Source organism: Protomyctophum bolini (genome assembly GCF_963924005.1).
Source record: "Protomyctophum bolini genome assembly, chromosome: 8".
Taxonomy (NCBI): Eukaryota; Metazoa; Chordata; class Actinopteri; order Myctophiformes; family Myctophidae; genus Protomyctophum; species Protomyctophum bolini.
Window position 1 is genome coordinate 13,989,091 of NC_137869.1, and position 10,559 is coordinate 13,999,649.

Consider the following 10,559-nt stretch of genomic DNA (forward strand, 5'->3'; position numbering starts at 1 on the left):
AAACCACGCAAGGCACCAACCTGCACATCGGGAGCAATTAGGGGTTCAGAGTCTTGCTCAAGGACACTAACTCTGCGGGAGCCCGGGATCGGCCCTCCCGGGCACTCTACCCCTGAGCCACTGCCGCCCCTATGTACACCGTACACGTACATTTATTTATGAGCCACTGCCGCCCCTATGTACACGTACATTTATTTAACAAAGATGATTCTTCTAAGGATTCAAACCAAACACGGGGACATGTGTAAAGGGTCTTTAAGCCCTGAGAGCACCCGGGGGCCCATGGTGCTCCGCCCACCAGAAACCAGAACAGAGGACAAGCACTGGCAGACAGAGTGGCAGGGCTGTCGCAGGCTGAATGCTAATCCCGCATGTGTTATCACCTCGGGGGAAAGCACTCGTTTCCTTTTCCTGCCCCATGTGGCGATAATTCTGCCTGGGAGCGAGGGCATTGTAGCACGTCAGGAGACGGGCGGAGGCACAGGGCCGAAGCATTCAGATAAAACAAATTCACTGCTGCTGAGCAGGAGCAGCCACTGCTCTGATAAAAACCAAAGGGACTGTGAATGTGTGAGTGCGTCCGTGTGTGCATTTGTGTGTGTCTATGCGTGCGTGCTTGTGTGTGTTAGGGGTGTTACAGGTGGTATGAACTTGTGTGTTTATGTGGGGATAAATTGAATAATATATCTGTGTGTATGTTATTGTTTCACATAACTTTATTTAACCAAACTTAAGAGCACATACTGTATACAGTACATATTTACAAGGATGGCCGAACGCGCGTGTGTGCGAGCGAGAGTGTGTCTACCCTGGGCCTTGCTGCCATAGTAGATCTATTTTCACACAAACACACAGACTTCTGGTCTATAACTGTAATGCAGAGATGGGACAAGCAACAGTGATTAAAATCAATTGCCAGGATTCTCTCTCAGACTCCAACAAGGTCACTCACGCACGCACGCACGCACGCACGCACGCACGCACGCACGCACGCACGCACGCACGCACGCACGCACACACAAGAGACAGAGAGAGAGGCGAGATGGGACTGCATGGATGAATAGAGCCAAACAGGGAAACATAGAAGAAGGTGAGGTATCATCTTATTTTAATTAACCTGCAGGGAACAGGCTAATACAGCAGCATCTCCTGTGGTGCGTGCGTGCGTGCGTGCGTGCGTGCGTGCGTGCGTGCGTGCGTGCGTTGTCCTTGCTGGTCAGTCGATAGGGTTCATGGTCCTTTCCTCCTATAATCAAATCTTCATCTAACAATAACCATCATGGGTGACTTCTCTCTAAATGTCCTGAATGTACTTGTTTTTTATTGGGCGGGATACAGGATAGCGTTTTCCTTTTTTTCCCCTCCCTCTTTGTTCATTCCTGTGTTCTTCTCTGCAGTGGTGGAATGTATTTTTTACTTTATACTGCAATGTAGAAATACTCTGTTACAAGTAAAAGTCCAGAATTCAAGTATAAAAAATAATTGTATAAAAATCTTTTGAAAATAGCAGATCTACTCACAAGCATTTATGGTTTGTATACAAAATCTACAAAGTAATTAACTAAAGTTTTCAAATGCATTTAGTGGAGTAGAAGTAAAAGTATTGGAAATTCAATTAAAGTACAAATACCTCAAATTGTATTTAAGTATAGTACTTGAGTAAATGTACTTAGTTACTGTCCACCACTGCTTCTCTGTCCCTGTGAGTCACTCTCCAGCGTCATAGCGTGTGTCCAGCAGGCAGTATAGTGAGCTCCAGTGGGCAGGCAGGGTGTGTGGTGTACTGTGTGTGTGTGTGTGTGTGTGTGTGTGTGTGTGTGTGTGTGCGTGCGCGTGTGTGCGTGTGCGTGTGCATGTGCGTGTACAGTGAGAGCCTCGGCCGCCTGCATTAGTATTCTGCTGAGACAGCCACGTATACGAGCACTTTCTCTGTTCTCCACCAACCACACAATAATCAGCCGAGCTCTTCTGTAACTCTCTCTCTCTCTCTCTCTCTCTCTCTCTCTCTTTGTTTCACTTGACCATGCAGGATCTCCCATTCACCTTCTCATTTGGTTCTTTCTTTGTTGTCTATACCCTGTCGTCGTACGACGGTGTTGCTTGTCGAAAAGAGCAGATGTAGCTCACAGCGTCGACTATCTTGCAATTTCGAGCTTTAAATCAGGCTTCACTTTGGTATATTAGCCCATTTTGGACTGAGGTCGATTCAAAAAAAGGCTTCTAAATCCTAACATTTTTCTGAAAAAACATGTTTCTATGTCAGTGGTGCTCAACCTTTTTCATGTCATGTTCAAGGACCCCCAGAATTATCTCTATTGGGCCACGGACCCCTATCTCAAAATATTTCGTTCCAGGGACCCCCCAGAAGTCAATATTTTAGTTAAAAATGTTCGCTCTGAAATATATATTAAAAGATGTGCGCCACATTTTCACAACAAAAATAGCAGATTGAGTGGCGCGCTTGTAGATCTGCTATTTTTAGCTAAAGTATAACATAAAATGCTTAAAACACCAACAGGGGTTCCCACCCAAAATGGGTTAGAACACATGCAACCTCCTGGGTGTCTGGAAGTGAACGTAGCACTGTGTGCCCTTTCCTGTCCTCCCCTGTTTGCTCGGTGGGGAGGGAGCGGGCGGGGCGTTCCATCACAGTTAGTGCAGTGCGGTCTGTACTGTTTGTTGATTATCAGGCCCTGTTTCTATCACAGGCCTGATAGCATCTTCATCCCATCTCGCTGCCAGAGCTCGCTATAGCCTGCCACGGCATCACACAGCCACGCGCCGACCGCTACACCGCCAGCCAACGCCCCTGCCTCTATATCTCTGAATCAGGGCCCAGATCTGCTACTCTACTCTATCATCTTTTCCTTATCTCCTTATTCCACCTTTCCTCCCAACTCTCTCTCTCTCTCTCTCTCTCTCTCTCTCTCCTCCAAATCCCTAATCGCTCTCACTCCCTGTCTTCTCCTGTTTTTATCATCCTCTCTCAGAGACGGACAGCAACAAAGTCAGTGTTTTGCGCCGGGGAGGTTTCCTGTTTGGTCTTGTGCGTGTGAGCTAGTCATCACTCGATCGGACAAGACAAAGACATTTGAACAAGGAGGTTAGATAGAAGGAAGAGAGAGGAAAATGTATAATGACATAACAAGAGAGACAGAGAGAGAGAGAGAGAGAGAGAGAGGCTATTTAAATTATATACTGTAATGTAAAGATATATTTCTAGGTTAAAAATATATATAAAATGTGCGCGCACGCACGCACGCACGCACGCACGCACGCACGCACACACATACTGTAGGTTGATTCCCCAACCAACTTATAGACATCAAGTCACTGTATTCTAAGTTAAGGCTTTTGCCCCCAAGTGAGATTGTGTTAAAGTCACCATGAAATAGTATTCAGAGCAATTTTGGCTTCCTTTGTTTTGACGTATCTCTGCATGAAACAGGATACTGAGGCAGGAATTAATGCTTAGAGGGACTTATTGAATGGTGTTATCAGTCAAGGAAAGAAAAGGTGCCTATCCCATTGTATACTGTCCATAGTTGGAAAAAGCTTTTCGCAAACTCTAGAGTTTGCGCGTAATACCATCCTTGGTAATGAATTCCAGTCAACTGAACCGTGACCAAGGCATTTTTGGAAAGGGAAATAATATGGTGACTGACAAATTGTGGCAATGCATCTCCAACCCATCTTGCTAACCCTACTAATTGTGTACTGTAGCTTCGGAAACACATTTGATGCAGGTTGCTTCAACAACATTTCAACAACATTTGGCTATTTGCTATTTTCCATTTTCCTAAATGTAACAGTGAAAGCAGCCATACAAATAATATCAAATAATTAACGATCAAGTAACACAATATAGCACATGAAATGATGATGGATTAAATAAAGAACTGATTCAATGACTGCAATGTTCCTTAACCATTTAAACCCACTGTATGTCATTTACCTTCCCGGACTGAGTCCCCCATGGTTCTCCTCCTTTAAATAGCCAATATACAAGCTTGTGGTAGCTCTGCTATTTCCGTTTAATGTTCACCCCAGAATAGGGATCCACGTTGTTAAAGACAAACCATGTGCACAAGAGTGTGATATACTCTTTTTTGTGTCTCAGTGTATGTATGAATGAATGAACCATTGTAAAGCGCTTTGAGCACTTGGAAAAGCGCTATAAAAATGCAATTCATTATTATTATTTGTAAAGAGAACAAATCATTATCTGTTCTCTTTAAAAGTTATATAATCAATTCATTAATATTAGTTTTGACCGCAGGTCACATTTACTATGAGAAAGGGCAATTCCCGTCAGTCAGTCAGTGTATCACTCAAAAGCCCCCATATATGGAGCCCAGGTCTCGTGACATCACTATGACAGCTGACGCATCGCGTCTTGCTGCGACGCGTTGTGAGCTTGTAGAACGGCTATTTTCAGTCATTGTGACGGCATCGAGGCCCGCCAAAACACTAAAACATTCCAGGTGACTAAAATGTGACTAAAACTAAATGAAAACTAGAACTGCACTCTGCCGAGTGCATACTTGCTTGTTGCACACTAGTAGGCCATAAATGGCCTACTAGTGCGCAAGCAGAGCGCGCAAGTACTTTCGACCGCTGGAAACTATCACATCTCAGTATCTCTGTGAAGGAACGTTTGAAATGTATAATCATTACGTGTAACTATTTGCTACCTAACTACTTTTTTACATAAAAATGAATCATTGATATGTGATGAAAAAAAAGGTATATAAACTGAATTAAAATATATTATACAGTATAATTATTTTATTACTTATTGTAAATTGTCAATTGTTTTAAATGTATTTCATTTTGTACTATAGTGATATTAATACTAAATCATGATCAGAGTAATATGTGTCTCTAACTTCAATTTCTGTAATAATACTTTCAAATTTGTTGAAATATACATGATCTAAAATACTTCCGAAATCTGTAGTTGGATTTGTTAACCAGATACCACATTACGTCATCTTTGAGAGCTGGGACCAGAGTACATGGTGTGTATTACCGTGGGCTCTCATACAGAGTATGTAGTTGTAATTTGATTAGCAGTATACTGTGGTTACTTGGTTCCAAAAAGTGACAGCCAAGTTTTTTTCAACGGTAAGTCTGTGCCTGGTTTGCTGGGACCAGTTACCACATTACGTCATCGTTGAGAGCTGGGACCAGAGTACATGGTGTGTATATGTATGACTAGCTCTCAGTGATGACGTAAGAGATATGGTCATCTGTGTAGTCTGGTCCCAGCAGACCAGGCACAGATTTACAAATTACAAATCACATTACAACTACATACAGAGTATGTAGTTGTAATTTGATTAGCAGTATACTGTGGTTACTTGGTTCCAAAAAGTGAAGCCAAGTTTTTTTCAACCGTAAATCTGTGCCTGGTTTGCTGGGACCAGTTACAACATTACGTCATCGTTGAGAACTGGGACCAGAGTACATGGTGTGTATATGACGTAATGTTGTAACTTGTAACCTAGCAAACCAGGCACAGACTTACGGTTGAAGAAAACTTGGCTTCACTTCGAAGAGACCAAGCGAAATGATTACTTGCGCGCTCTGCTTGCGCAAGTAATTACAAATCACATTACAACTACATACAGAGTATGTAGTTGTAATTTGATTAGCAGTATACTGTGGTTACTTGGTTCCAAAAAGTGAAGCCAAGTTTTTTTCAACCGTAGGTTTGTGCCTGGTTTGCTGGGACTAGTTACAACATTACGTCATCCTTGAGAGAGTACATGGTGTGTATATGACGTAATGTTGTAACTTGTAACTTGTAACTAGTCCCAGCAAACCAGGCACAGACTGTATGTAGTTGTTCTAGTTACAACTACATACAGAGTATGTAGTTGTAATTTGATTAGCAGTTGTGGGAGGTCGGGTGGGAAATACAACTCAGAGTGCAGTTTCAGGGGTTAGACACACGATGGCGCCCCTTGCTTTATTTCTCCAACAGGTTCAAACAAAGTCAGTTTTCACAAACAGAACTCAGACAGTAATATTCTTTGCATGAGGTCCCGGCTCCGAGGCGGGAGTCGTCACTGCAGAGGATGAGAGGGGATGTTAGCATACGGTCAGAGCACAAGGTAAGTACAAAGTTGGGGCCTGAGACACCCGGTCTAGGCAGTCTACCAACTAGGCCTTTGTATAACTCTTTCTCTCTATCTACTGGGTGACCGTGTCGGTACGACAACGGCAGTCAGAGGGTTAACACAAAGTAAGCGCTCTAGTTTCTAACGGTCTTCTTTCACCGGGCCTGGCGGAGCAAGCCAACTTAAAGTCTCTTCAAAGGGTGAAATAAACATAACACGGGCCTGTCTTCTTTCACAGGGTGGACGTGACACTTTATCTAGAGCCTGCTAGCTTCCATTAGTCTCTACGGGGTTATCTTCTTTCAACAATCTTCAGTGTACAACACCACGGTGACACTCTTCATTCACAGTCTTCATTTAGCATCGACAGGGTGACTTCCTTCATTCACAATCTTCGTTATTATCCTTAGCTGCTCATTTGCCACTATGAGTGCCTCTTCTTAATAACACGGGTGATAGATAGTGAACGGTTTGTCTTACTGCGACCTTATGGAGCTGTGGATCTGCCGTTTCCATACGCGGGTCCCGTCTCCGCACTCGTCCCCGATACGAGCCAGGTGGGTCTCCAGCATGTATGCGGCTCTCCGTGTATGCTTGTCTATGGGGGGGCACACGCTCCTGCGTGTGCTTCCAGCCCCACTCCTACAAGCCATCCAACGCCGAGTGGACGGCATATGCTGCGCGAGCGTCTGTGTGTAGCAGGGATCTGATACTGCTAGGTGCGCAGGCTGTTTATAAAGGGCGCGGCTGACAGGCTGCGGCTGTCCTTAATTGCTAACCAGGGCGGCGGCCGGAATGAGGCGCAGCTGATTTAGAATTGCTCTGGGATAGTACACTAAATCTATGACACGGCCGTGGGCGTGCCTGGTTGCCATGGGAACGCGCCCCTCCCCCTGAGGCGAGACCTGACAGACTCCACACACTCCCCCCCTAAGTTTCTTGCTACTGCAAGGAGCTTGACTACTTTCCTCACCTTCGTAGAGTCTTGAGAGCGCGTCCACGTGGTTCATTTTGTTCCCGGGCCTGTGCTCCCGCCGGCGCTCTCTGTTTCTACTACTACTACTAAAGCCTGTCTTCTTTAAATTGCTTGTCACCATCAGACTCAGATTCATCTTCCAGTGTCTCCTCATCTGAAGAGAAATCTTCCCCAGAAGAGTAGTTGGCTGTGATTTGGGCCAAGAGCATTTTCTTAGCAATTCTATTTTCAGGGTCATCATCTTCCTCTGCTGCCCAAGAGGGCCCAGAATGGGACTGCTCCTCATCCCCGGATGACTGAGGATGGAATGTCGCTGCTCCCTGCAGGGACACGTCCTCTGTGATTGGCTTCATCTTCTGGACATCTGCGTCACTCTCAGAATCCAAGTCCGCGTCGGGTTCCTCATCGCTCGACGAGGCAGAGGTGTCCATTTCCTTCTCCTGCGACCTGGTTACATTTTCAGACTTCCTGGTTTGTCGTCTACCCTCCTTCGAGTCGTGTCTCTTCATCAAGCAAGACCGGATTTTATTCCGGTCTTTCATTTCATTCGGCACGTTTTTGTCGTCACTAGAGGAATCCGTGCCTCTGCCTCTCTGAACCTTGGCTCTTCGGTCAGCCCCGTCGGACTCAGAGGAACAATCCGCGACTTTGCGCTTGCGGTGAAGCCTCTCTGGCGGCGTCCTAGTGAGCGCAAAGAGACATTTCTTTGCCACGTGCGTCGATCCCTTCTCGTCGTCGTCGGTCGGGGGATCGTCGGAGCTGTGTGCCATGGCTGACCGCTGAAGTAGAACAGCAGGAACCTCATCTGAATCGGAGTCCTCTCTCAGTCTGCTAAACCCTCCGTCTTCGGCCTCGTTGGCCGTCTTTGTGGCAGGGCTATCCTCGGGGGTCTGCTTGGAGAGGACGGCGTTGGGGGTCCTAGGGACATCGCCGTGTCGGTCTAGCCTGCGGACAACTTCCTGCACAGCGTTCTGTAGTTCCGTCTGACTTCGGAGAAGGGCGGCCAATTCGAGGCTGGCCATGTTTAGGCGGTGGTTGAGATCAGATGAATGCCCGCATTCTCCACCATATGTGGGAGGTCGGGTGGGAAATACAACTCAGAGTGCAGTTTCAGGGGTTAGACACACGATGGCGCCCCTTGCTTTATTTCTCCAACAGGTTCAAACAAAGTCAGTTTTCACAAACAGAACTCAGACAGTAATATTCTTTGCATGAGGTCCCGGCTCCGAGGCGGGAGTCGTCACTGCAGAGGATGAGAGGGGATGTTAGCATACGGTCAGAGCACAAGGTAAGTACAAAGTTGGGGCCTGAGACACCCGGTCTAGGCAGTCTACCAACTAGGCCTTTGTATAACTCTTTCTCTCTATCTACTGGGTGACCGTGTCGGTACGACAACGGCAGTCAGAGGGTTAACACAAAGTAAGCGCTCTAGTTTCTAACGGTCTTCTTTCACCGGGCCTGGCGGAGCAAGCCAACTTAAAGTCTCTTCAAAGGGTGAAATAAACATAACACGGGCCTGTCTTCTTTCACAGGGTGGACGTGACACTTTATCTAGAGCCTGCTAGCTTCCATTAGTCTCTACGGGGTTATCTTCTTTCAACAATCTTCAGTGTACAACACCACGGTGACACTCTTCATTCACAGTCTTCATTTAGCATCGACAGGGTGACTTCCTTCATTCACAATCTTCGTTATTATCCTTAGCTGCTCATTTGCCACTATGAGTGCCTCTTCTTAATAACACGGGTGATAGATAGTGAACGGTTTGTCTTACTGCGACCTTATGGAGCTGTGGATCTGCCGTTTCCATACGCGGGTCCCGTCTCCGCACTCGTCCCCGATACGAGCCAGGTGGGTCTCCAGCATGTATGCGGCTCTCCGTGTATGCTTGTCTATGGGGGGGCACACGCTCCTGCGTGTGCTTCCAGCCCCACTCCTACAAGCCATCCAACGCCGAGTGGACGGCATATGCTGCGCGAGCGTCTGTGTGTAGCAGGGATCTGATACTGCTAGGTGCGCAGGCTGTTTATAAAGGGCGCGGCTGACAGGCTGCGGCTGTCCTTAATTGCTAACCAGGGCGGCGGCCGGAATGAGGCGCAGCTGATTTAGAATTGCTCTGGGATAGTACACTAAATCTATGACACGGCCGTGGGCGTGCCTGGTTGCCATGGGAACGCGCCCCTCCCCCTGAGGCGAGACCTGACAGACTCCACACAGTATACTGTGGTTACTTGGTTCCAAAAAGTGAAGCCAAGTTTTCTTCAACGGTAAATCTGTGCCTGGTTTGCTGGGACTAGTTACAACATTACGTCATCCTTGAGAGAGTACATGGTGTGTATATGATGTAATGTTGTAACTTGTAACTTGTAACTTGTAAGTAAAAAAATGATTAGCAGTATACTGTGGTTACTTGGTTCCAAAAAGTGAAGCCAAGTTTTCTTCAACGGTAAATCTGTGCCTGGTTTGCTGGGACTAGTTACAACATTACGTCATCCTTGAGAGAGTACATGGTGTGTATATGACGTAATGTTGTAACTTGTAACTTGTAACTTGTAACATTACGTCATATACACACCATGTACTCTCTCAAGGATGACGTAATGTTGTAACTAGTCCCAGCAAACCAGGCACAGATTTACCGTTGAAGAAAACTTGGCTTCACTTCGAAGAGACCAAGCGAAACGATTACTTGCGCGCTCTGCTTGCGCAAGTAACTATTCAAGAGGCTATGACTAAAACTAAAAATCTAAATTTGCTGCCAAAAACAACACTCACTGGTGTCCATGACTCTGTTGCAGGGAAAGGCTTCCCGCCAAGAACGTGTACTACTACCGCTGTCCCGACCACCGGAGGAACTACGTGATGTCCTTCGCCTTCTGCTTCGACCGGGAGGACGACGTTTACCAGTTCGCCTACTGCTACCCGTACACCTACACCCGGCTACAGCACTACCTGGCAGGCCTGGAGCGCAGGAACCTGCCCTACCTGCAGAGGGAGCTGTTGGGACTCAGCGTGGTGAGTCAGGGGGGCTATAGGGATAGCCTGACACTCAGCCAGAATGTTCACTTCATTTCACTTCTACAGAACATGTTTGTTAATGGGCGTGGCTAGCGATTCAGGGCTGGAGTATATAGGGAACCACGGGTGTGTGTGTGTGTGTGTGTGTGTGTGTGTGTGTGTGTGTGTGTGTGTGTGTGTGTGTGTGAGAGTGTGAGAGGAGAGAAGGACATCATGCCTCCTGTCATAACGTCAGCCTCTCATGTTATTATTAGGACCAGACCTTAGAGATATGAAGACACTACTGTACATACAGGTATATGAGCGAGTGAGAGAGTGTGTGTGTGTGTGTGTGTGTGTGTGTGTGTGTGTGTGTGTGTGTGTGTGTGTGTGTGTGTGTGTGTGTGTGTGTGTGCGCGTGCGCATGCATGCGTATTTCATGTATCCAACTTATTTCAGTT

At 46.5% G+C, this 10,559-nt stretch overlaps 1 protein-coding gene across 1 annotated transcript in view; it reads left to right on the forward strand.

Moving 5' to 3' along the window:
* Positions 1-10,559, forward strand: part of agbl4 (AGBL carboxypeptidase 4) — a 360,772-nt gene that overhangs the window by 189,015 nt on the left and 161,198 nt on the right. Inside the window, exon 5 of the mRNA XM_080769499.1 lies at positions 9,900-10,116. Coding sequence (XP_080625625.1) covers positions 9,900-10,116 — 217 coding nt within the window. The remainder of the gene's footprint in view (positions 1-9,899; positions 10,117-10,559) is intronic.